This window comes from Artibeus jamaicensis, unplaced genomic scaffold, assembly GCF_021234435.1.
Source record: "Artibeus jamaicensis isolate MK-2021 breed Jamaican fruit bat unplaced genomic scaffold, CSHL_Jam_final contig_464, whole genome shotgun sequence".
Taxonomy (NCBI): domain Eukaryota; kingdom Metazoa; phylum Chordata; class Mammalia; order Chiroptera; family Phyllostomidae; genus Artibeus; species Artibeus jamaicensis.
The window spans coordinates 13,479,410-13,506,048 of NW_026521842.1; the positions used below are offsets into that span (position 1 = coordinate 13,479,410).

The 26,639-nt window shown below is 43.8% G+C and overlaps 2 protein-coding genes across 12 annotated transcripts in view; both read left to right on the forward strand.

Annotated features, from left to right (window-relative positions):
- Nucleotides 1–289: 289 nt before the first annotated feature.
- On the forward strand, nt 290–20,893 carry MLKL (mixed lineage kinase domain like pseudokinase). 8 transcript variants are annotated; one of them, XM_053666709.1, is made up of 13 exons: nt 290–535; nt 1,458–1,521; nt 4,662–5,124; nt 5,201–5,311; nt 9,844–9,942; nt 10,799–10,994; nt 13,287–13,384; nt 14,452–14,587; nt 16,004–16,085; nt 18,185–18,333; nt 18,542–18,591; nt 18,849–18,989; nt 19,676–20,893. In XM_053666709.1, exons 3-13 carry the CDS (start codon nt 4,674–4,676, stop codon nt 19,717–19,719), a joined length of 1,557 nt encoding a protein of 518 aa, XP_053522684.1. In that variant the 5' UTR covers nt 290–535; nt 1,458–1,521; nt 4,662–4,673; the 3' UTR covers nt 19,720–20,893. The 8 variants fall into 8 exon arrangements, with proteins under 8 accessions (XP_053522684.1, XP_053522689.1, XP_053522688.1 ...); XM_053666714.1 differs by having other exon boundaries at nt 10,811–10,994; XM_053666713.1 differs by having other exon boundaries at nt 4,672–5,124.
- Nucleotides 20,894–24,934: 4,041 nt separating this feature from the next.
- RFWD3 (ring finger and WD repeat domain 3) overlaps nt 24,935–26,639 on the forward strand; it is a 38,208-nt gene continuing 36,503 nt past the window's right edge. For 2 of the 4 annotated variants that reach the window (XM_037144770.2, XM_053666692.1), the window contains exon 1: nt 25,315–25,428. In XM_037144770.2, the coding sequence (XP_037000665.2) occupies nt 25,428 (1 nt within the window). In that variant the 5' untranslated portion in view covers nt 25,315–25,427. The other 2 variants (XM_053666693.1, XM_053666694.1) reach the window with 2 other exon arrangements.

Genomic DNA, 26,639 nt, shown 5'->3' on the forward strand with positions numbered 1-26,639 from the left:
GAGATGTTCAGGGAGGCCTTACTGTATTCTATCAACAGCTACTGAGTGAAACGTGGGAAGGTGGGAGAGCGTGGAAAGGGTAGGAGGAGAATACCGGGAGGGAGGAAGAAGACTTCACTCGGAACTTCTCAGAGAAGGGGTTCTTGGGAGCCAGGGCCCTGAGCGGTTGGCATCGAAAACCCTGTGAAAAGCTCCGAGGCCTGTCACACTTTCCAGTCCAGGCCCCAGCCCAGGGGCGGTGGCCTCTGGAGGGCGCAGGACCTCAACAAGCTGATTGGGAGAATTCGTTCAGGCGCAGCACCCAACGAGGTCTTCCTTCTGGGGAAAGGACAACCCTGCTGCTGCTGCGGTCGTGTCCGTGTCCGGTGGAGCGGGAGCGCAGAACGGAGCGCAAGAGAGCGCGGGAGCGCAGGGCACCGAAGGGAGGGAGGCTCAGGGACTCAGATTTCTCCCCGGGCAGAAGGCACCGATTAGCCGGAGTGGTCTTCTTGGAACTGTGCACGGGACAGATTGAGCGCCTTCAGGCAGGACAAGGGTGAGTCTGGGGGCCGTCCTGGGGCGCGAGGGCAGTGGGCTGCGGTTGGATGCCTGGACTGGGAGGGGAGATGTGTTGTGGGTGGTGGTGGCGGGAGAAGCTGTTGAGGGTGGTGGAGTGGCGATCCACTGTTTGCTTTCCTTGAACTCATGACTGAGTTGGTTTCATTTCCCCCGCAATGGTGGGGAGCTGCCTGCTCGGGTCTCTGACTGCCTTCTGCCAAAGACCACGTGGAATGGGGTGGGGACAGGGTGGGGATGGGGTGGGGGTCGGAGGGGCCTCGGAACCCGCTCAGCAGAACTGTCCAGGAAACCCAAGACAGACAAACTCCACGTTGTCTGTGGCGTAAATTGCCGAGGTAGATGATTCCAGAACTTAATAATTCCCTCTTCCTATTCTGGGATCCATTTTAGGCACAAGGAGAAAGACTACTATCTCATCAAAAAAAGGGGGTGCCTCATACTTTTTTCTTTCTTTCTTTCTTTTTTTTTTTTTTTTTTTGAGAAGAGGAAATATTAATTACTTTTTTCCAGGGAATTTTTAGAGGACGTTTATTAAAGCTGGGGACAGTGAAACAAGGAAGGGCTTGGCATAGAAGAAGCAGAAGGAGAGGAACTAGGCGGGGAAATGAGCCTGGGCTGGCTGTTTTGGCTAAGAAGTCAGAGAAAGGGGGGTCTAGGGGCAGGGGCAGGGGTCAGCCCCGAGGAGCTGCTGCCGCCCGGTGCTCCCTGGCTGCAAGCCTGGTGGGGACCCTTAGGGTTTAGGAGATGCCCACCTGTGAGGGAAGGAGGGGGGAAGGGGAAGGGGCAGCCATGCTCCTGGGAGGAAGGGCAGCAGATTATTTATGGATATATAGTTTTAGTACCATTTAAAGATTTTTCACTTTAAAAAATAGTAACTTTTCTTCCCTCCTTGTTGGCAGCTTTACATCCTATATATACAGCAATCTTAGTATCTAGTGATACACATTCAAGCTTTTCTACAACGTAAGTTCCTGGAAATTTGCATTGTTGACCCAAAATATACATGTATTTGTAGTCCCTTTTATCCATTTGATATCTTTATCAGCACTTAATAAGCCCTAAGCAATTTCAGTAATCACAATTTTTTAACATATTTTAATCTTATAGGTAAGTCCTATAAGATTATTTATGTTTAAATAAATAAATTTATTTTTATTTATTTTTAAATTTATTTATTTACTTTTCTTTTCAATTTTATTTACTTATTTATTTTTCACATAGATAAAATTTATTTATTTATTTTTAAATCCTGGTTATCCCTACTAATTTCCTCTTTGAAATTAACTTTAGGATCATTTAGTTTCAATACCAAAATACACCACTGGGAGTTCCATTGAAATTGCTTTAAATTGGGTTTAAATTTGAGGAGGATTGTCAGGGTTGTCATTTTTAATCTTCCCAGCCAGAAATATAACAGTTCTCTTCATTTCTTCAAGCTTTGTTTTGTGTGGTCTTCTTCATACTGCATCATCATTTTTCCTGTAAATTTCTTGTTTTAAGTTGTCACTTTTATGAGTGAAGTGTTTTCCATGTTATCTTTTCTGATTAGTTTTGGCTGAGATGTAGATTTTTGATGAAGCTGGTAGTGAGGTCACTGGAGCCTGACGCTGTGAAACTGAAATCCACAAGATTCCTTGAACCACACTCTCACGTCTGCTTTTGTCTCCAGTGGACCAGAGAAAAGTGTAAAAGCCCATCCATTGCCCTCATGGGTCCCAAGAAATGGCCTTGAAGGCATCTGCTTAGCAACTGGGAATAACTGGGTAGCCTGAGATCCAGAGTCTTTTTAGTTATGCCTTAGTACCTGTTACCTACCTTGCCAGATCTGTATAACTTTAAGGCGAGGAAAACAAAAGTATATCAATTGGTTGCTTAGTTGGTTTCACTTCCGCTAGTTTCTTTTGCATGCTTTAACCCCAGATTTGGGTTTCAGGCCAATTAAGTCATCCAAACTGTTGTCTGATCTGTAAAATGGTGATGATAGGTGTCCCATCTGCTTCATTGAGCTGTTGAGATGAACTCTGTGTAAAAGTACTTTGGAAACTGTTTCCATGGTCTTGTACCTATTTCCATGCAACTTCCTCGAGCCTCAATATCTCCATCTACAGACAGTGAGCTCATGGTTCTAAAGCACTTAGCATATAGTGAGTACAGAGATTTGTGGTCATTGTCATTATCATCATTCATTACTGAACCCAGTGGCCTTTAGTTACAGGTACTACTTTAGTACTAAAGGTATTAGTACAACAGGTATTACTGTAGCAAATTTAATTCAAACTAGCTTACTAATAAGGAAGGTTACTGGTTCATGAAACATGTAACAGAAATGGGGTAGACTTCAGAGTCGGTTCAAACCAGTGGCTGAGTGTTGTCAAGGACTCAGATCCCACCCTTTTCTTTGCGTTCTGTCATTTGTAGGTTGCCTCTTCCCAAGGCTTTAGGACTGGGGCCCCATGCTTTCTCAGTTATACTCAGATAATAGAGAGAGTTAGAGGAGTTGCCTTCCTGGGCCGCCTTAGGGGATCCAGGAATCTCCCCAGCAAACATTCCCCTCCACTCAAGTGAGCCCAGGTGCCCAGTTTTGAATCAATCACTGCAACAGGCTACTAGGAATCGTCTGATGGTTAGATCAAGATTTTTCAACCCCTGCACTATTGACATTTTGGGCTGGATAATTCTCTGTTGTGGAGGGTCTATCCAATGCATTGCAGCACCCCAACACCTACTCAGTATATGTAAAGAGCACCCATCTCCCAGTCGTGGTGATTAAAAATGTCTCCACATTGGAGCAGAAATTCCCTGGAGGGCAAAATCACCTTCAATGGAGAACCGCTGGTTTAGATATATCAACTTTAACCCCTAGAACCAGGGATGAGGCGAGCTCCCTTCAAACACATTGCTGAGTGGAGGAGAAGCAGACAGTCACTTAAGATCTAGGAGTAATAGGAAGCAGAGAAGAAGTGGGAGCTGCGAAGGCAACACAGATGTCCACCACGATTCCTCTGGGACTGGACATTCTCTGAGTCTTTAGTGCAGATGCCTCTGAGGGGGGCAGCATTCACAACGTGAAGTCTTACTGATGCCGAGGCCAATGGAGAGGCTGTGACAAATTAACAGCTTGCTAAAAACACCACAGAGAGAGTCGGGGGCCAGGACTAGGGAGACAAGGATGCTCAAGCATTGGAAAAGAGGTAGAAAGGAAAAGTGGAGATCCACAGAAACCAACTTCTAGTACAATCCTGAATGTCCTTGGCCAACTGTGGCCAAGGTTGCAAACAGGGGCTTCACAGGCAATATCCAGGGGGCAGTCATATTTTATTTGACCCACACAGTGTTGGACTGCACAGTTTTTAAAGCATTTTTTACTTGGTTGCAAGATTTTAAATCAAGAGCTTTGACATAAAAATCCAGATTTCTGACTGCTCCTTTAAAAATGCAAGGTCATCCACCACTGGGCCCTTTATCTTTGCTGAGTAACTCGGGCCTTCTTCAGATGGGCCCTGAGCTTTCCAACCCACCATGCTGTGGTCACCCCTATACTTTGGCAGGATAATTTGTTAGAATAGGCTAAACTGACATAACGAGTAGACCCCAAGATATAATGGCTCAAGTGCAATAGAAGCTTATTTTTCATTCACTTAACAGTCCATGGTAGATGGTCCAGGTCTGTGAGCAGCCTTCTTCCAAGTGATGATTCAGGGATCCAGGATTCTGCCTTCTTGAGGCTCCACCTTCCTTCTCAGGGCCTTACCCCTGCCCCCAGGGCTGTGTCATCCAATGCATCCAGCTGATAGTATGTAGAGGAGACAAACCTGCCTCAGCTCAAAGTAGTACATAACATATCCACCACACCCCATTGGTGAGAACTAGTCATACAGCCACATCACGCCTCAGGGAAGGCTGGGAGATACGGTCCTAGGTGGGCTGACACTTTTCAGCCACACTGTTATTATGGAAGAGCAGAACGAATTTTGGTGGACAGCAAACCATCTCTGTCTTACATGAAATTGTGGGGAGACCTCTTCGGCCACTCCAGTCACAGACACTCTTGAGTCCAGTAGTAAATATGCAGGAGATTCTGAGGCTCTAACAAATTTCATCAGTTTCTTCCAGGTATGGATAAATTGGGGGCTGTCATCTCCTTAGGCCAGTTCGTGTACAACCAGTGTGACACGATGCAGCACTGCAAGGGACAGTGCCGGCGTCTAAAGAGCCGGATCCAAGGCCTGCTGCAGCCTCTGCAAGAGCTCCGGGACCGAGACAGGAACCTGCCCGACGTGATCACCACTGCCCTGGACAAATTCCAGGCTGTCCTAGAGAAAGCTAAGACGCAGATAGATAATTTTAGCAGTAAATCCAACGCCTTTAAGTTTATAACTGCAGGGAGGGACAAAGTACTCTTTAAAGACATAAACAGGGAGTTGAATGATGTCCACAGGGAGCTCTCACTGAGGCTTCAGGTGTATCAGTTGGTGCCTACTTCAAGCAGCAGCCAAGGAGGGAGCTGGGAGCAGGAAGATAAGCAGGATGCAGAGGAAGATTGGCAAGTCCTCCAAAGCCTAAGTGGTAAGGTTTATTTTGGGACATTTTAGTCTCATTTTGTCTCCTTCTTTTAAAAAAAAATTCATTTACTTATTTTCAGAGAGAGAGGAAAGGAAGGAGAAAGAGAGGGAGAGAAACATTGCTGAGCAAGAGAAACATCAATTGGTTGCCTCTCGCACCCCCCAAACTGGGGACCTAGCCTACAACCTGGGTATGTGCCCTGATGGGGAATCAAACTGGCGACCCTTTAGTTCACAGGCTGGCACTCAGTCTGCTGAGCCACACCAGCCAGAGCTAGTCTCATTCTGATTTACCGAAGGAGCAGGAAGGCTGAAGGAGTTTGAGCAAATGTTTATTCGTGTGACTCAGACCTCCAAACATCCCTGGGCCCAGATATGGTGGGGGCCAGAGTCGTGGGGGGGGAAGGTGTTGACACTAATAAGTCTTCTTTGCCTCTCTATACTCGCTGTGATGTGACACCTGGAATTCCAGGAACTAATTCCTTCCAGCCTTAGTTTCTCCAGGACCTTCTGTTAATATATAAATTACCCAGGGGGGAATTAACTAATTAAGCAAACATGAATTGAGTACAGTCACGCACTACTTAATGATGGGGATACAGTCTAAGAAATGTGCCCTTAGGTGATTTCGTCGATGTGTGTATATCAGAGTGCACTTACACAATCCTAGATGGTCTAGCCTGCTGCACACTTGGGCTGCATGGCACTGCCTATTGCTCCGAGGACACAAGCTGTACAGCATGCCACCGCACAAGCCAAAAATCTTGTGGCTTGTGCCTGTGGCTTGAGGTAAAGATACCTCCACCAAGAAGCGGACCATAAGTGCTGAAGGTCAGGAAGGTCCTGCCTTTCAGCTGGGTCAGCCTCTGCACACACACCCTACCCCCAGTCCCTGATTCTCTTTCTCCCTGTTGGGTGTTTGGTTGGGAGATTTCAGGTGTCTCACTTTCCCTCATCCCCAAAAGGACCCATCTTGCCCGCAGGTCTCCTCCAGATCCTTCAGCACTTACGGTCTGCTTCTTGGTGTCTCTTGATTGCATCCTATTCCCCTGTGCTATAAGTAAAGCACAGGGGAATAGGATGCAATCAAGAGACACAGTCAACACGAGATACAGGAAGTTACTACTGGCATAACATGGCATGCTGTCTTACAATAAACTTTTTTTTACAAGTAGAAAGAGTACACTCTAAAATAGTAATAAAAAGTATAGTATAGTCCTGGCAGGAATGGCTCAGTAGATTGGGTGCCAACCTATGAACCAAGGGATTGCCAGGTCAATTCCCAGTCAGGGCACATGCCTGGGCTGCAGGCCAGGTCCCTGGTAGGGGACGTGCAAGAGGAAACCACACATTGATGTTTCTGTTCCTCTCTTTCTCCCTCCCTTTCCCTCTGTCTAAAATTAAATACAATTTTTGAAAAAAGTGTAGTACAGTAAATACATAAACCAGTAACCTTGTCATTTATTATCAAGTATTATATACTGTACATGATTGTATGTGCTGTACTTTCATACGACTGGTAATGCAGTAGGTTCGTTTAACCAGCATCACCACAAACACATAAGCAGTGTGCTGCGCTGCAACATCACTAGGCCACAGTTATCTTTCAGCTCCATCATAATTGTACGGACCACCATGGTATATGCGGTCCATCACTGACTGAAACATTGTTATAAGGCGTGTGACTATATCTGCCATATGCCAGGTACTGTTCTAAGTGTTTGAGATACAGCACAGAGCAAAGTGGACAAGATCTCGGCCTTTATGGGACATACAGTCTGCACCTAGCGGGCTCAATAAGTCATTTTATCTAACAGCAATGTAAGTCATAAGCAGGGCAGTGAAATAGAAGGTGACTGGGTGCAGATTGAGTGTTCAGGGAAAGCTTCTCTGACTGGGTGATGTTGGAACGAATACCTTGAATGATAGAAGAAGCAGAGCCTACGAAGAGGAGGGAAGGGAACCTTCTCAGCAGAGAAAATGGGATGCAAAGACCCTGACATAGGAATCAATGTGGCAAGTGCCAGGAACAGCTGGAAGACCAGGACGGCTTTGCTGTCGTAGGCACAGAAGAGAGAGCAGTGCAAGGTGAACGAGGCCAGGAGCTACAGGAGCAAGGTCATGCAGGGCCGTGAAGGCATGATGAGAAATTTAGATTTCGTTCTGAGTCATAGGAAGCCAGTGAAGGGAGGTTCTTAACTGTGGGCCTGTCCTGAGTTGATTTGTATTGAAGAAGCATCACATGGGCTGTCCTGTGGCAATCACCTGAAGTGGTACGTGTTAGTTCCTGCACTAATACTGCATAACAAAACATCCCCAAACTCAGAGGCTTAAAACAATAGTCATGAATTTTCCTGCTCGAAGACCTGGGCCCACTGGGGTTCTCCTGACAACAGGAGGGCTTGGCTCCAGGCAGTGGGTCCAATTCGAGTCAGTTTAATTGTGTCTCATTATGGAGCCAAGACTGTAGGAGCAGTGAGTACCTGGAGAATGTTATTCTTGCAGCAGAAACGCAAGAAGGCAAGCCCAGCGGTGCCAGCACCTTTCAAGTTTCTACTTGTATCCTCTTCTATTCAAAGCAAGTGATGTAGCCAAGCTCCATGTGAAGGGGCAGGGAAGTACAGTGTGCCCACTATGAAGCTGTGGCTGGGGTATGGATGTGTAATACTACTACATAGGAGTGAGGAATTGGGACCAATAATTCAACATACCCCAGGGGGCAAGAGTAGAAGTGCGAGCCCAATTAGGAGATCAGTTTGATGGCAGTGGCTTGAACTAGAGTGGCCCTTGAACTAGGTGGCTTAGTGCAAGACAAGACTCTAAGGAGATGAAACATGGGCTGGGTTGGAGTAGGGGTGCAGTGGGGCCAGGGCCATCAGAAGAGGGAACAGAGGGGAAGGATGGAAGAAATGTGGTTTCTTTACCCCTTTGCTATGGGGTAAACCCCTCATGTTATGAATTCCAAACTGTTCCCTTTTGCAAGGATTGTGGGTGGAGAGAGAGGAGGTGAGGAGAGGGTGAAGGACATTTGAATGAACCCTCTGGGCACTGAAGCCCAGTAGCATAACAGTTCTGCCACCTTGATGTGGAGGGTGGTCCATCCCCAGTCAGGTCAGCAGGAGACACTCCAATAGGACAAACCAGGTCTGGAGGAGACCTGCGGGCAAAATGGGTCCTTTTGGGGATGGCGGAAAGTGAGACACCTGGAATCCCCCAACCAAACACCCAACAGGGAGAAAGAGAGTCAGGGACTGGGGGTGGGCTGTGTGTGCAGAGGCTGACCCAGCTGTAAGGCAGGAGTGGCCCCCAGCCTTCCTGACCTTCAGCACTTACAATCAGCTTCTTGGTGGAGGCAGGAGGCATGCTGGTGTCGTCAACTTGGAGAACAGGATTTACTTCTGTTTTTGCTTTTCAGTCTTTAAGAAACACTTTAATCAAGGAATATATTAACATAGTACAAGAAGTACAAAAAGGGCCCAGCACGAGATGTAAATGCCCCTTTTGCCCTTCACCCTCTCACCCTTCACCTCAAGGGGCCTGTTTCCTTCCTAGACACAATCTCCTACACCAGTTTCCTGAACAGCCTTCCAGATACTGAAGTATGCAGATTTTGTTGTCACTGTTACACAGTCAGCAGCATCCTGCATACACTGTTCTGCTTCTTGCTTTTCTCTTTAAATCTTGAATACCCTTCCATATGAATTCCCATAGGGTTATCAAGTATTCCTTGGTATATATGGACCAGATATATTTAAGCAGCTCTCTATTGATGGACATTTAAATTGTGTCCGATTTTTCTCAATTGTAAATAATCCTGCCTTAAGCGTCTTTGAATACATTTCAGAATACCTTTAGGAACATTTCCTATGAGCAGATCTAATTGCCGTGTCAAAAAGTATAGGCATTTTCTATTTTGAGACAGACTGCCAGTTTCCCACAGAGGCTACCAAAGAGGTTGTCTGTCCTACCACAGTGTCTGAGACGGGCTGTTTCTCCACACTTCCCTCCGTCACAGACTTTCCTGGTTTTAGCACTGAAGGTCCCATGTCCTCAGCGCAGGAAAACAGGGACAATTGGCCACCCTATATAGTGCTTTTAGCCATTTTTAAATGTACTTCTGAATATATAAATAAGGATAGCCCTGGCTGGTATGGCTCAGTGGGTTAAGCCCTGGCCTTTGAGCTGAAAGGTTGCTGGCTCGATTCCCAGTCAGGGCACATGCCTGGGTTACAGGCCAGGTCCCCAGTTGAGGGAATGTGAGCGGCAACCAATCAATGTGTCTCTCCCTTTCTTTCTCCCTCACTTCACCTTGCTCTAAAATAAATAAATAAATAATCTTTAAATGAAAATAGATTAGATTATACTGTGGTTTTAAAAACTCAGTGTCTTAAAGAAAAAAAAGTTTATTTCCTAGCCAGGCAAAGTCCAGGAGACTCTCCAAGGTAACTGTCCTTTCCAGGAATTTGCGATATCACAGCACTTTCATGTGGACACAAGCTTCCGTGACATTTCTTTGACCTCACTTCTGGGCCAAAGCGAGTCACAAGGCCATGCTTACAGGCACTCGCTGTGTGCTTAGAAGCAGAAAGCTGAATATTCATGAGCTGTAGTGGTAATTCCTACTACAATGAATGTGATAGGTAAAAAAAAAAAAGGGTGGGGGGGATCTCCATATGCTTTTAATGAGCATTTCTGAGTATTTGCTAACTCTTTTTTCCTGCAGGAAATGAAAGTATTGAAGCTTCAGTGGAAAAATTGGAAATCAATGTGGATAAAATCTTTGAGAATGAAAAGAAAAAAGTCATGAGGATCATTAGGCATTGTGAGTTACCTTGTGCCCTGACACTTCTGACTGTCCCCAAGCCAGAAGTCATTTGTTTAGTAGGAATCCAGCCTGCCCCCACCCCCATCCCTGTCCATTTTCTGGGCTGGATGGTTGGAGACAGCCCATGGCTTTGAGGTGTGCTCGTGACCAGCCCAGGCTTCTTTCCATGGAGTAGCATTTGAAGGGAACTTCTTGACCAGCAAGGTATCGTCTAGCACCTATGTGCTGACAATTTCCTCTAATAGCCTCAAAGCTTCATTTGCTGAATTTCTGAGAACAAATTCAAATCAGATTTAAAATATTCCTTCATCACTCTGTATCCGACAGATGTGTATCTGCTTTATGCCAGAGCCTTGTGCCTAGAGAAAAGCAAAATGCAGAGAAAGACCCTGCCTTTCAGAAGCCCACAGCCACAGGGCAGGGGAAAGGAGAGGAAAGGGAGACATGTGAACACACACCTGCAGTGGAATTACTGAGCTTGAAGTGTGTATTCAATTGGAATTGAAATGACTAGACACAATGCTAAATGTTCAAGTGCCAAGTTCAAGTGGCAGTAGGAGTGAGAACTCCAAAATGAGAGAGATGGATTGAGATGGAGGTTTAGGCTGAAGAGATGGGATTTGAAGAGGAGGGAAAGGAAAAGCATGATATATTTTTGATAACTATCCAGTGCTTCTACTGGTCGCTCAGAGGCACTGGAACCTCTCCCCCAGGATGAGTCAATCACAGAAGCTCTGAGGTTGCTCCAGGCCAGCTTTGCTTCATGGCATAGAGCTTCCCACTCACACGTTTACTGAGACACCTCTTCCCATAGGATACCTTCCTCAGCTCATTGACTCTTTATTTCCTTCAGTCATATGGTCAGACTTACAGAAATTCATAGAGAAGATCCCGGAATATCAAACCAAGGAGATTAAGAAGGAAGAGATTTCAGAAGTCGATGGGATCCCGCTAAGGGAAAATGAATTCAGCAAAGTTTTTAAAGGAAAATACTACCAATCTTCAGTGGCCATAAAAGTATTCAAAAACATCCAGGCCAGAAACATTGGGTGAGTCATTTTGTATAGTTCTCTCGTGTATCATTCCACTTCCTCCCCATAACTCCCCAAGGGGAGAAGCACACTGTCTCAATTTTCAGGTGGGGGAACCGTGCCCCAAAGGGTTACATGACTTGCCCTCTATTCTTAAGGAGCAGAGCCCAAACTTAAATGCATGACTTCCTTCAGTTCCACAATCTTTTCTCTTTTATTCATGAATTTAGTTATTTAAAAAAATTTAGTCCCGTCCATTTCTGTTTCTCAGTTCCCCATCCCCTTCACAGACAATACAGTATGTTTTGTTTGCATGTGTTTTTGCAAAACATAGGTTATTATATGCGCGTGAATTTTTAACTTTCACAAATGGCAGTATTATAAGTCTATTGCCTACTATTCTTGCATTTTTCACTCAGCATCACGGAACATGTATTATACTTGTAGCCCTTTCCTCCTGACTGCCGACTGGCATAGATCCATATTGTACCTATTTTTCCAATGATGGAACCCAACCAATTTCTAACTTTCTTCCACTAAAAAGAATACTCCTGTAATTACCCTTTTATGGACCTGTATAAGCATTTCTTTGGGCTGTGTTGCCAGGAGAGGAACCAATGGATCACAGGGCATGTGTATGTGAAATTGACTGAGTGCTTCCAGGTCAGTCTTCAGGATGGGTGGTACAGGCCCATGCTCCATCCAGCACTATTTGAGAGCTCCATGGTTACACGTCTCCGTGTACCCTTGGTGTTAGCCAGCTTTCTAATTTTTGCCATCCTTATGGTTATAAAGTAACATCTTGTAGTTATTTTAATTTGCATTTCTGTTTACTAATGAATTTGAACATTTATTCATATGCCTTAGCTATTTGGGCTTCCACTTCTCTGTATTGCCTGTTTACATCCTCTGCCCTTCTTTCTGTCACAGTCACCATTTTTATCAATTTGAAGATCCTCATATATTGTGGAAATTAATTATTTATAAGCTTTAGATATTGCAAAGGTCATCATATTTCCTATACCTTAATTTTGTCGGTGGTGTCCCTCAACAGACATCTTAAATTTTGATGTTATTGGTTCAACCAAAGTTTTTTTATTTGCATTCTTGAGGTGCCCTTCCCCACCCCCAGGTGTTCTAGATTTCTCTGTGAACTTTGCAGTTTTATCTTTGCCATTTAGGCTTTCATCCTCCTGGAATCGCCTTTGTATGTCCTATTACATAGGGCCTAGTTTTGTTTTTATCTGTACGCAGTGAGTCCATTTTCTCTACACCATCTAGTAAATGTTCTTCTCCATTGATTTCTGGTGCCACATTTATTGTTTGTTAAGTTTCTGTTTAGACAACGGATCTGGCTTTGACCTCTCTATTGTATTCCACTGGTCACTTTGTCTTTGCACCCACAACCCTGTGTTTTGTTCTGTTTTGTTTTATTATGACTTTGTCGTAATTCTCATTATCTAGTCCTCTTCTTGACCCTTCTTTCTCAAGTTGACTAAGCTAAATAAGTAACACATTCCTCAATGTACACATTGAAATTTTGATTAGGATAGTATTTTTAAATAATTTTATTGAAATATCATTTACATACCATAAGATTCACCCATTTAAAGTGTATACTTCAATAGCTTTTAATATATTGTTATAAAGTGATTTTAGAACATTTCTGTCATCCCAGAAAGAAACCCTGTGCCATTAGCAGTCACTCCCCATATGTTTTCACCCCCATCACCTCTGGCCCTAGACAACTACTAATCTACTTTCCATCTATATGGATGTGCTTGTTCTTTTTAAAATAATTTTTTAGATTTTATTTATTATTATTTATTTTTAGAGAGGGAGGAAGGGAATGAGAAAGGGAGAACAACATCGATGTGCAAGAGAAACATCACGATCAGCTGCCTACAGCCCAAGCATGCACCCTAACTGGGAGTCCAACCGGTGACCTCTTAGTTTGCAGGCTGACACTCAGTCCCCTGAGACACACCAGCCAGGGCTGGATTTGCTTGTTCTTGATATTTCATATAAATGGAATAATATGGTATGTGACCTAGCTCCTTTCACCTAGCATGATAATCCCAAGGTAAATTTATGTTGTAGCATGTATCATACATGGTAATTCTGCCACCAAACATCTTAGGGGTTCCACACTTTGCCGTCAGTGACCAAACTCATCGCAGCACCAGTTCTCACCCCAGGAGATGCTGCCTAGCCCTCAGGTCCCCCCCACACACAGGTGGTCCCTACACTAAATGCTCTCCAAAGGACCTTTCAGTCCTGGAATCCTAATTGTCCTTTTTATCCCCACAGAGAAGTGAGGGACACTTTCAATAAAGAGATCAGAACCATGAAGAAGTTTGATTCTCCTAACATCCTGCGTATATTTGGGATTTGCATTGATGAAACAGGTGAGGAGTGCTTCTGGGTTTGGTCCTCCTTTTGTGGTCTGTCATATATCTTCCATGTTAGAACGCATCGCATTTTTAAAGAACAGCTAAAAGAGTGGAATTTACATGGTGTTGTTATTATTAGTGTTAATTTTTTTTATATCCCATGGTGTAGGTTCCTACCCCCTTCCAGGAAAGGAGGGCTTGAATTTGGCTTCAGCCCAAGGGCTAAACATTAGTTTGCACTAATGTGGCCACATCTTTTCCTACCAGTCCACTGGCAACCCAGGGAGGTCTTGTTCAGATGCTGGCCTGAGTGATGGGTGCATTTTGTTGCAATAAAACATTATAAAGCTGACTCACCAGAATAAGGAATCTACCCTTGATCATCATTAGTGTAGATCAAACCTAAAATTTCAGTTGATCTGCCCCTTTACCAAGAACCTCATGCATCAGGTTCTTTTTAATCTTTTTTTAATGTGGCTGTGTTCTGTCTCATAACATGTCCTCTCCTGTGGGTTATGTTTTGTTGCTCTTGCCTATAGAGGGGACACAGCAACTCCTGTTTTATCCCTTCTAGAAGTTTCTCCACAGCCTCAGGGGACTAAAGGAAAACTTCCAGTGATGTCTGTCACCCTGGGTGGCAGGTGAGGTGACTGACCCATTTTTGTGTGTGGGTTCTTGTATCTCAGGCCCACAACCTGGGACCTGTGCTCTGGTCTGACCTCCCCTCACCAGCCCCCGTGGTATGTGCATCATTCATTCCTTCCACACACATTTATGAAGTTCTTTGTGAGCACTGTGTGAACAAAACAGATCCTGCCCCCTGGGCGCTTACACCTGAGTGGGGGAGGCATGACAGATAACTAAGAGAAATGTATAATCACGACGTGCCACATATGACAAAGAAGAGGTGTGGGAACTCTGTGGATACTGGACCCATTCAATGAGGTCAAGATGCAGACTGTGTGAGAAGGGGGCAGAAGGTGGGAGAGCAATGGTGTGGAGCTGAGTCTGTCTCTGTAGAGGCAGGGGGAGATGGATGCAGAGTAAGGACCTCTCGATGGGGTTGATCTTCTTTCCTTCAGTGACCCCACCTCAATTCTCCATGGTCATGGAGTACTGTGAGCTCGGGACCCTGAGGGAGCTGCTGGATCGGAACATGGACCTCAGTTTTGCTAAGCGCATCGTCCTGGTCATAGGAGCAGCCAGAGGCTTATTCAGGTACCACGTGGGTTGAAAGCTGCCAGGACGAACAAAATGAGTCTGCCTCCCTTACTGACAGTCCCAGAGATGGTGAGAGAACAGGCCGGAAGTCCCAGGTAGTCTCTGCTTCCTTGAGTTGTATTGTGACTTAGTTTGATTAGAATACCCTAGACAGGAGAGGGAAGGGACGCTTGACCCAGTGAAGCACGGGATTACACCACTGAACGCTGCTCTTGTGGAGTTGGACAGGCCTTACTCTTAAGTAAGGCCTTACTCACTATTGCCAGATTTAGCAAAGAGAAATACAAGATGCTCAATTAAACTTGAATTTCATATAATCAATAGTGATTGTATATCCCAAATATTACATAAGACATACTTTTACTAAAATTTCAGATAACATAAAATAATTTTTAGTAGAAGTATGTCCCAGGCAATTTTGAGACATACTTATGCTAAAAAAAAATCATTATCAAAACTTCAAAATCAACTGGGTGTCCTTTATTTTATCTGGCCACTCACCCTACTCTTACATGCAGATCCTATGGTTTCTGTGGGGGGACCCAGGGATTCCCCATAGGTCAGTCATTCACAAGCTTTCATGATTTTTACCATATTCACAATTCTGCCAGTATTATTTCCTTAATAATGTCCTTAAATTAGCTCACTATTAAAAAAACCAAATAAAAGAAAAGGACACTTTCTATTACTATCATAAATCCAAAACCAGAATCACCTGCCACAAATAGGTGACCATAACTGAAATCAAAACAATGTTACTAAATTCTGTCTGGATAATGCTGCCTGCCAGTCTATAGTTCAGGCCTACACTTCCTTTGTACAGAGGAGATTTAGAGAGGTATTAACGACACCTGACGCCAAACAGAGACTCCCTCCTTAATGTAATCTGAACTTAAAAGGAGAATAGTTTTCTTACTATGTCATCTTGCATACCACATAGTCCGTACTCTTGCAAATATAGCCCTAGCTATTTATTTTATATATAATTAATAACTAATGTTAATTAATGATTAATGTTAACTCAATTCCCTGCACTGGTGAGTTTCTGAGAAGTAATTTGGGGCTGTAGTGGGTGCTGGTAGTGCACCATCTAGCTGGCCTCACATCCTTCTAAGCAGCTCTGCACACTCACCCCCCATCTGGCTTTCTTTGCTGTTTACAGCTCCCAGCTGCCATCTACAGATAATTTCTGTGGGCACTGGAGCCCCTTCGCCCTTCTAGATAGCTAAAAGTGTCTAGGAGTTTGTACCCACCTGTCCCTGCCCTTCTCCTCCTTGTCCCGTCGGTGGACAAAGAGCTACCCATGAGGAAGTCATGGTACTGATCAGCCTCATCATCATGGTAATGACTGTCAGGACCCACAGGAAGGTCTGTGCAAAGGTCTCTAATGCTCCCTGCCTTTGGTTGTGTCAGGCTGCACCATTCAGAAACCCCGCAACTCCACAGAAGCATCAAGAGCACAAACTTTCTGGTAACCAGCAGCTACCAAGTGAAGGTGAGCATGGCCTTCCAGGGGTCTCTTTGAGTTTGGCTTCTGGGATTCTTTGGTGCTGGGGGAGGGACACCTATTTCCCAGAAAGGCTGTGCCTCCTTGATTCTCTGCCTTACCCTTAGAACTGAACTCAAATGTTTCCCTGCCTGGACAGCTTTCCATGTGTCCACCACAGGACAGATTCAATCCTGCCTGCTGGTATAATGCCTGTCTTCCTTCACCACCCACTTAGCAGGGATGGGCTAAGAGTCCTTTCCCTTTCGACGCCTGGACACCACTTCTACGTTCCTCCAATATGCACCAGGGGGTCTTCTCAGGTCCAGCTGGGCCCACAGGACTAACACAAGGCCACCCTTTGCATTTGGAATCACTTAGAAGGTTACTGTGCAGGAAGCAGAGCTTGCCAGCAGGGCAGCTGAGAGAGTCCCCACAGGTATCCAGGAGATATTCTCTCAGCCCCGCCCCAGGTGCTAGATAAAGGCACTGTCCTCGGGTGGCTGTGGGGCCCTCTAGCCCTAGAAGCCTCATGACCCATAGAAGTCACTATTATCTTATAACAACTCCTCAGGCATATCTTCAAGTGTCCCCACAAGGGACACTCCAGTTATAGAGGCTCCACAAGGCCCAGCATCTCTATCAGCTCTTTATTGTCCCCATACCCACTGTCCATAAGCATTTGCCAATTAGTGACCATTTTTTGTCCTCAACAATATTACTTAGGAGCATAGGTGACGGTCTGCCTTTATCAGGTTCCCAGGGGACTGGAACTAAAAAGTCCGATTCTCATACAGAAGAGGAAGGGCTTCATTCAATGTCTACAATTCCCAAATGCTAAAAGAATATTTATTTTCTTTGTCATCCATAGATGGCTTTCTTCCAGCCTTATGAATGTCAGGGATAGCCCTCAAAAACAGAAGACAGGTCTTTTCTGCCTCTCATGCCTTTCCTCCTCGCAGTGTGATATACGTGCTCCACAAGCACCGTGTTTACATCACTCATGGTCCTCATCCCGCCTGACTACAACGTGTGCTGTTCAGCCTTTCGTCTCTGGTATCATGGTGCCAGATGTCAGAGGATGTCAGTGCTCCGTAGACATGGCACAGAAAGGAGACAAACCCTCTGAATGTCTTATCCTTTTCCTGACCTTGCCCCTAGATTTGCACATCTGAGTTCAGGGCTGGCAGCCCTCTGCACACTGGTGGTACTAATGACAGGTGTGCACAGAGCAAGGACATCTGCTCCCATTAATTATGTTATTGCTCTTTAAGAGCATGACCTTGGCTATGCAGGATCAATGGGGGTTACTCACAGTTGTTGTGTAAAACCCAAAAGAACAGGCTGGCTCTTTCGTAGGGTCAGATAGAACAGAGGGGATGCCCCTATGAGATTTTTTCATCCGGTTCTGAGAGAAAGTAAGCCATGTGGCTCTGTGCACCTCTGTCCGCCCTCACTTAGTGGAGCTGAGTCTTCACGTGAACACAGTAATACCAGAACTACAACTTCCCAAGTCTTACAGGGGCTCTATAACAGTGATCTAAAGTAATCCTCACCACCCCATATTATGGAGAAAACTCTTTGTGTTTCTTTTGGTCAGTGTACCCTAATGCCATATTTTGCTGCATATAATGCACATGTTTTTGCCCAAATTTTTGAGGGAAAAGGAAGGATGCACATTATACATGGGTAGTACTAGTTCTGTATCTATATAAATATTTTTCGTTCTTTTATTTATGCTTATGTATTAATAGTGTAGCTCTAGAAAGCCATAACAATATCCATATGCAAAGTAATACCCTGGAATATGAGTTTTGTTTCTAAATATAAATAAATAATTGAATTAAAAAATTAAAACAAAAGATTTTTTTCCTGAAAGTTTGGGCCAAAAATATAGGTGTGCATTATACACGGGAAAATACAGTACACTGAACCCATAATGCCAGCCAGTAGGGTAGCCACACAGACATAAGACTCCACTGGAGATACTTCTCGAGGTTAAAAGAACATCTGATGGCAGTCGCATGTGGCACCAACCTCTCGCCCACTACCCCCACCCCAAGACTGGTGTTTCCTTCCATCTCCTTCTATTCACCTCTCTACTTTAGCTTTCAGGATTTGAGCTGAACAAAACTAAGACTTCCATCAGTAGTGCAACCAAGAAAAAAGCACAGAGAAGCGGTTCCTCAGCATATGTCTCGCCTGAAAGACTGAAAAATGTGTATAATAAATATGACATAAAGGCTGAAATATACAGGTATGCTCTTGTTCTGGCACAGACTCTAGCTCAGATGAACAGGACAGAAAAGTCCAAGTTAAACTCCACATCCAAGGACCATCATAATCTAGTCTATTGAGTGGAATTGGGTGGCAATCAGAAAGTTCACTGAAGTTTCAAGAAATGGCTAAGGGGTGTGGAAAAAACAGAAACACGATGATTGCTCAGTTTCTTGGTTTTCTTTCAGCTTTGGAATTGTCCTCTGGGAAATTGTCACTGGGAAGATCCCATTTGAAGGTAACCAGTGTGAAGGCTAGCTCAGGTGGTGCTGGGATAAGGTCCCTTTCCAACAGACTAGAAAATCCCTGTCAGTGCTGTTCTGGGTGCTTTATTCTCCAACATGGGCACTGCCTGGGCCGGTCAATGAAGTCATTAGAAGCTCTCATTTCTTCAGTACTCAAAGTCCCTCATCTGATGTCAGCCACCATCATCCAGAGGGACGTGTGAGTGCCAGAGCAATGCGTAAGCCTCCAATCCTGTTGTTTCCATACCAGGCTGTGACTCTGAGAAAATCTACCAGCTGGTGGCTGTGGACCAGTACCAGGAGCCACTGGGTGAAGAGTGCCCTTTGGAGTTGCAGGAGATCATTGATGATTGTCGGGCATATGAGCCCTGCAGGCGTCCCTCTGTTAGAGGTAGGCTCCTCTCTGCTCTAAAGAACATGACCCACATGTGTTCTAGATTTGTGAAAGATTTCCTTTGTGGTCCACAGCAGGGATGATTTTGTCCCTCCGGGAACATGTGGCAATGTCTAGAGATATTTTTGGTTGTCACAGCTCAGGGGAGATGGGGTGGGGTGGGGCATACTACTGGCGTCTAGTAGATAGATGCTATTCAACATCCTATAATGCAGAAGACAGCCTCCTACAACAAAGAATTCTACAGCCCAAATGTCAACAGTACAGGACTTCAGCAGCCCTGTGCTAAGGGACATTGTTTAGTCTAAAGTGTGTTGGGAAGGTAGATTACTGCCCCCCACTTTTGTCTCCAGACCTCCCTCCCTCCCTTCCTTCCTGTTCTATGTTCCCTTACAACCCAGGGTCTGCCTGGTATTAGAGAATCTAATACCTGAGACCAATTCACATTAAGATGTGAATTTAGCCTTCCTTTTTATTTGAGTAGCTACTTGTATTTGAGAAGTTGACCAAGAAAGAGGGAACTTCGAATCACAAAGACATGAATGTAGATGATGATTTAGCCTCCAGCTGGACCAAAGGGAGTATAGTTTCTACCCTACTGTGCAGTGTGGAAACATCTTTGTGCTTCTAGCTTGGCCTTCAGTTCTCTCCTCTTATCTAACGCTCTGTTCATTCATTCACAGAAATCTTAGAGAAACTGTCTAACTTTTATAAAGCTGAGGATTGAAACGGAAACTAAGGAGTCCCTGAACAAGAAGCTGGAAGAGGTGCAAGCCGGGCATCTTCCTCTCCCCATCCATTGGCATGAGTTATTTGTGGGCGCAGGAAGGCAGCGCTTCTCTGTCACAAATAGAAAACAGTTCCAGTCATGTAGAGCATATGCCCCTCCAAATGATATTGTCAAAAATACACCTCTGATAGTAACTGTGATATGTTTTATAAAAACGTATCTCTCTTGCCCTGACTGTTGTGGCTCAGTTAGTGGGGCATTATCCAGCAAAGCAAAAGGTTGTTGGTTCAGTTCCCAGTCAGGGCACGTGCCTGGGCTAAGTCCCCAGCTGGGGCATGTACCAGAGACAACTGATTGGTGCTTCTCTTTCATATCGATGTTTCTCTCCCTCCCTCTTTCTCCCTCCCTTCCCTTCTTTTTCAAAATAAATAAAGTTCTTTTTAAAAAGTATTTCCCACTGTATCCACACCTCTTGGCACTGTGACTTTGCAGCTCTTCCTATCACAAGGTGGAGTCTGTCTATTCATGAAACTAATGTATTATTGTACATTAATTATACTTCTATTGAAGAGAAATACTCTTTCTTACAAATATTTATAAATGACTGAATTATAAAACTGGCATTGGATTCAAAATAATCCAGGGGGAGGGGAATAATTGTAAAGAAAATGTTAAAGTAAGATTAGCTATGACTTGCTAACTGTTGAATCTGGATGATGGGTACATCATGGTTTATATGCTCTTCTCTTCTCAATATGCTTAAAACTTTCCACAAGTGGTTTTTTTAAATGAAAACAAAGTGGAGTCCACTTCCTCACCATTTGAATTTTGGCTGGCACTGTGACTGGCTTTGTCCAGTAAAAATGTAGAAGCGATGGCGTGCCTGTTCCAAGAAGAGGCTTCAAGAGATCTTACAAATCTCCCCTCCGTGCCTTGCGTCCCTACCCAGACATGAACCGGGCTGGTATGCTGGAGGATGCGGGACCACATGGACCAGAGATAACCTGTCCCAGCTGAGGTCACACTAGACCACCTGGCCCAGTAGTTGGGCCAGCAACTGACCCAGTCACACTCTGAGTGAGTCAAGATGAGAAGAACCACAAAACTGAGCCATAGCAAACTGCTCATTAACACAATTATTATCTAAATAAATTATTATTGTATTAAGCCACTAAGTTTTGGGATGATTTGTTATACAATAGTGGTAACTGAGGAAACACTTTAATTCTTCCTCTTGCCTATTGAATGAAATATAAACTCCCTATTTGGATACCTATGGCCTTGTAGCTCTGCCCTAACCTTATTTCCAATATCAAGTCCCAGAGTTCTCCTATCAGATAGTACAACCTCTAATGCCTACAGTGTCTTCAGGGAAATCTTTGTGAGTCAGCTGAGCCTGGAGAGGACTTCAGTGAACAGATGAGCTTATTTAAGGACAGCCTCTGCTCAACTCCAGCCTTTTATCATGTAGGAATGAGATCCCAATGTTTCCAGAGCTTTCCATCTTGTCAAAAGAAGCTGGAAATTCATATTTCTCTGTAAATTGCTCATGTTTTTAAAGGTTAGCATCTAATCAAAAAGTATTTTAATGTCATATAGGACAAACAAAACATACTAGTCTAGGAACTCCCAGATTTTAGTCTCTGCTAGATTCAAACCCCTATCTCCTGCATGTAGTCCTTTTGTCCTGAATTTTTACCTTAGCTCATTGTGTATGCCTTACATAGTATGCCTTACACTAACTCTACCTCTAAATATCAGCCCCCAGAACTCATCTCCATTAATTCAACAGAAAGAGTGACAGGTGTTCCAATCACTAAGGAGACACAATAAACAAAATACACTTGGAGCTTATATTTTAGTAATCATCTCTGGAGAATAAAATTATGGCTGATTTGTATTCTTTTATATCTCTCTCTTTTTTAACCTAGAACATGATTTTATAAATAAAAAAGTAGAATAAACATGGGCAGGTTGAACATTTAAAATGATTTTTAAATTTTATTTATTTATTTATTTATTTATTTATTTATTATTTAGAGAGAGGGGAAAGGAAGGAGAAAGAGATGGAGAGAAACATCCATCAGCTACCTCTCTCTTGCACCCCAACCAGGGACCAAACCCGCAACCTAGGCATGTGCCCTGACTGGGAATCAAGAATTGAACCAGTGACCCTTTGCTTTGCAGGATGACACCCAACCAACTGAGCTACACCAGTAGGGGCTAAAATGATTTTTTTTTCTAGCCCTGGCTAGTGTGGCTCAGTTGGTTGGAGTTGTCCTGCAACCAAAGTGTTATGGGTTTGATTCTAAGTCAGGACACATGCCTAGGTTTACAGGTCCCTGCCCCTCTCCAGCATTTATAAGATGTTTCTCTCTCCCCTTCTCTCTAAAAGCAATGCAAAAAAAGTCCTTGGGTAAGTATTAAAAATATTTAATATAAAAGCACTCTCCTCTAGTGCTTTTCACTAGGTTCTACTATTTTCTCTTCGAATCCTATGGTTGTTACTCTTGGACTTATAGTGAAAATCCTCCCTTGAAGATTAATTTTTCACCCTCTGGCAGACCTGGAGGCAGAGGTGGATTTACTGTGAAAGTAATAAAACCTAATATCCAGGGTCACTCACTTTACACAGGATATCTTCCAGGGCCCTGTACTTAATTTTTCCCTGCCACTTACTTATAAAAATTTTCAAATACACAGAAAAGTCAGTAGAATTATACTCTGGACACCCACCACCTAAATCTACAACAATTTACTCTATTTAGTTCATCACAAACTTATCAACCTATCCAGGACTCTTATCTACCCATTAATCCATCCTAACTTTTTTATGGATTTGAAAATTTCAAGCATCAATACACTTCATTCCAAAATAGTTCATTCAGCATTTATATTAAGCAAGTTTATTATTTGTTTATAGGGGTGTTTGGGGGATAAGCAGGTACATTTTCATGTTGTAAAATGCACAAGTATTAAATACTATTGAATGAGTTTTGACAAATGCCTACACGTGAATAACCCAAACTTCAACAAGGTAATGAACATTATCTTGATGCTGGGAAGTTCTATTATACCCATGCAATCAGCCCTTCTTCTCACTCCTGTCCCACAATTCTGATTTTTGAAAGCATTTTTTAGGTATAATTGTCACACAATGAACTACAGATTTGTAAAGTGTACAATTTGATGTTTTGATGTATACACCACCATAATCAAGACAATGAACATAATCATCAACTCCTAAAATTTTTCTCATGCTCCTCTGTAATCACGCCCTTTCACTCCTGATTGGTCATTATGGAACAGTTCTGACAGGGCAGGTCTTGAGACCTGCCTTATCCCTGGACATAAGCAAACAGAGCTTAGTGCAGGAAGCTCTTCTTGGTATATAGAATATGTGCGAAGCTCCTGTGAGCACACAGTAAGTCAGCTCTTATTATTTATAAAACTTGGTCCCTTGGTTGACCATGGGAATCCACCTCAGCAGGTAAATTCCTTCTCAGGATTCACATCAAATGAATCGCCTTAGGTTCCAGAAGTCAATAGGAAGGTTGGCATTTAAGTAATCAACCATAAAGATGTGAATTTCACCCTTAAAAGGAACACAACCAACACTTTTCCTTCTAACTATATATAACTTGTGGAAGTTGAAGACAAGACTATATATTTCTGGCTTTGTTTATTCTCTTTCTCTAAACATATTCTTTGAAAAAGAATGGCCATTAAGTGGATTATGAATTAATATTCTTTCAGAACCATCTATTAAGCATTCTGTATACATTCACTAAGCAGCCTTTTGTGTTGTCCAAATTCCTTTTACCCTAGGATATATTACCTATTTTTCATTTAAATTTTTTCAAAGAATATTCACTATTTGACAATGTACCTCTGTATCCATTAACATGGAAAGTCACTCAGGTATATTTTAAGACTAAGTCAAGATCCCATCTATATCTAAATTTAGACAGATGAAGATTCTAAACAGTTAATAATGACTTCTCTGGAGAGATTTTTTTGCCTCTATAATTTTCTAATTAAAATATTTTCCAATTGTTTTGCATTGAACATGTAGTACTTATGTAATAGTGAGAGTCACTCAAAATGTTTTATCCTCTACTCCATAATATACTCATTTACAAAAGAACATTCATTTCTCCTCATATTACCCATGCTAAAGCTCAGTACCTATAGCAAGAAAAAGAAAAAAAGTACAAATGTCAATTTGGTTTTGGTGACGGTTTGGGAGGAGAAAAACACTGAAAAGTCATTGTTTGGATTAGTCACGATTTTCAACTTTTTTTTTTTTGCTCTCCGCTGCTCCGTACCAATTCCATTGAAAATTGGCAGCTGAGTAAATAAAATTTTGGCAACGTGGTCTGTGCCAAGGGTTAGATTTTGGCGAGATTTCATCTTTCAGAGAGATAATACTTGAAAAATATTTGCCATTTAGTGATGTGAGGAGAGTTTAGTAGCAGGAAATTTATTGCAGTAGTTTAGGACTTAGATCGTGTAAGTAAAATTTTTTGCTTGCGTTCTTCAACCTCAAGGAAGCATATGGAGTGTATATCCTTTTAGGGATTCTACCAACGGGATTGTCCCACGTCTCTGTATAGGCTCTGATTTCAGGGGGCAATATTTTAAAATAATTGGATTAGCTACCAGCCTTTGGATAAAGATAGTTCCTTTACTAAATAGGAGCCACAGTTTTATTTATTCTTTTTAAATATTTTATTCATGTATAGGCGTGAAAGGGAGAAAAAGAGCAGAAACATGGGTGGATTGACTCTCCCACGCTCCCAAAGGGTCCCGCCTGCGTGCCCTGCCTGGGAAACGTGGGGACCTTTTGGTTCGCAGGACTGAGCCACAACAGCCAGAGCAGAAGCCATAGTTTTAATACTTGCATCTTACTTTCAAAATGTACCGAGAAACCTTTTTCTTACTTCTCTTCCCCCGCCAGAAAGTTCAAATAAAGAGCGGTAAAACCCTTCCCCCTCCCTTCTGTTTGGGAGCTGAACGCTAGATGACAGACTACATCTTTTTACCAATTGTTTGAGTTTTCCACGCGCGATCCCGCCTAGTCAGTTTGCGACGGGATAGCCAATGAGAGCACCGCTCTTTCAGCCAACGGCAACCAAAGGAATAAGAAGAGACATTATTGGTCAACGGCTGGGACTGCTGCCCAATAGGAGCAAGCTGTGGCCGCGACTAAGGCGGGCAGCTTGAGCTGCTGGGGACGAGCGGTTGGAACCAGTCCTGGGACTGCAGGTCTGCAGAAGGATCGGTTCTTCCAGCGGTTGGCTCGTGAGCCCGACAGCGTTTCTCCGGCCGCAGGTGAGGAAGGTGCTTACCTCCCCCAGGTTTTGCGCTTCTGGCTCTGGGATAACTTCCCGGGCTTGGTCCCTAGACACGAGGCATAGGGACACCCCAGTGGCACCTCGCGGCCTGAGGAGGTCCGGCCGTTCTGGGCGGCCTTAACCGCCCAAGCTGTGGCTCCCGAACTTGGCGCTTTTTCGGGGTTTCTGAGAGGGCGGAGGTCGGGTTGAGGGGGCGGGGGAGGCAGGAAGTTGGAGTGATCCCGGAAGTTGCAGAGTTGGGAGGCCATTTCGCCGCAGGCGGGAGGCGACTTCGTGGCCGTGGCTGGCTGGAGTCGCAAGGTTGCCCAGCCACTCTTCGGGAGCGGATTCTCAGACTTCCCTTTTACAAGTAACTGCTATCCTTTTGAGTACTCGTTAGTTGCATCACTTAGGAGTTAACTTTTTAGTTTTAATCCAGCTTTACCTCACAGCAATACTGCGACGGACAAACATTTATCCCCATTTTTATGTGAACTTGTTGAACAGTCTAGGAAACCCACCTAAGGTTCCACAGGTAGGTAAGATCGACGGAGCAAGCATTTGAGCCGAGGTCGGCCAGACTCCTTGGTACCGTTTTTTATTTTGTTAATTGGGTGCCATCGCGTCCCTGCTGGTTGTGGACATTGAAATGTGAGTAACAAGCTTGGTAAGATGACTAGTGGGAAGTTAACCTTTGCAGCGCCAACTCATAACACAGAGAGAAAAATCGAGGACAAGGTTGCTCAGGGCTTGGGGAGACTTGCTCACGGTATTTTGTTCGCTGCCAGCGATTTTTCAACTGTTGTGCGGCAAAAAATTTTAAGCATGCAATACCTAAGTTCTGTCAGGTGTGGTTCAGCTGCTTGGAACGTTATCCAGGAACTGAGAAGTTGCGAGGTTCGAATCCTGGTCAGGCCACATAGCCAGGTTTCTGGTTCCATCCATGATCCCTCTCCTGTGGAAGGCAACCCCTTGATCTTTCTCTCTCTTCCTCTCTTTCTAAAACAAGGAATGAAAAAATGGCTTGGGTGAAGATTAAAAACAAACAAAATCATGCAGTAGCTGACTATTTGGTCTGAGGCACTGACCTCTTTTCCCTTAGATTGCCCAAAAAATGACACCAGCCAACACAATAGCTGTCCAATATGAATAAGTCAAAATTATACTGATTTTTTGGGTCAGATTGGCACGCATATAAATATTTTGGGGGGATGCTAAAAAATTTTAGTAGTTATTTTATGAGCACCATGAGATAAAAAGGGTTGAAAATTGCTGCTCTAGGCACCTCGTGGTTACCCCAAGGGCTGGAGGGATCAACATTTCCTCACGTTGGGAAGATTTGTTCCAGGCCTGCACTGTTACATAGAACTTTATGCCAGGATGAAAAGGTTCTATATCTCTGCTATGTCTGTAGCTCTGTATATTAGGGGCTGTGTTCTCACTTGTTGGGTTTTGGTTTTTGGGGGGACGGGGTTTAAGGTGTATGGTATTTAGCATCTGCTATGTAGTTGAATTGTGGAAAATAAAAGTGATGAAGCTGATGGATTCATCTTTGGGTTTTCCTGTTCTGATCAGAATTGG

Bases quoted from the DNA above. Each gene is read 5' to 3' on its own strand.
- MLKL (XM_053666709.1), top strand. From the start codon at position 4,674: ATGGATAAATTGGGGGCTGTCATCTCCTTAGGCCAGTTCGTGTACAAC. The intron at 13,385-14,451 runs GTGAGGAGTGCT...TCTTTCCTTCAG, and splicing joins GATTTGCATTGATGAAACAG to TGACCCCACCTCAATTCTCC. The intron at 18,334-18,541 runs GTATGCTCTTGT...GTTTTCTTTCAG, and splicing joins ATAAAGGCTGAAATATACAG to CTTTGGAATTGTCCTCTGGG.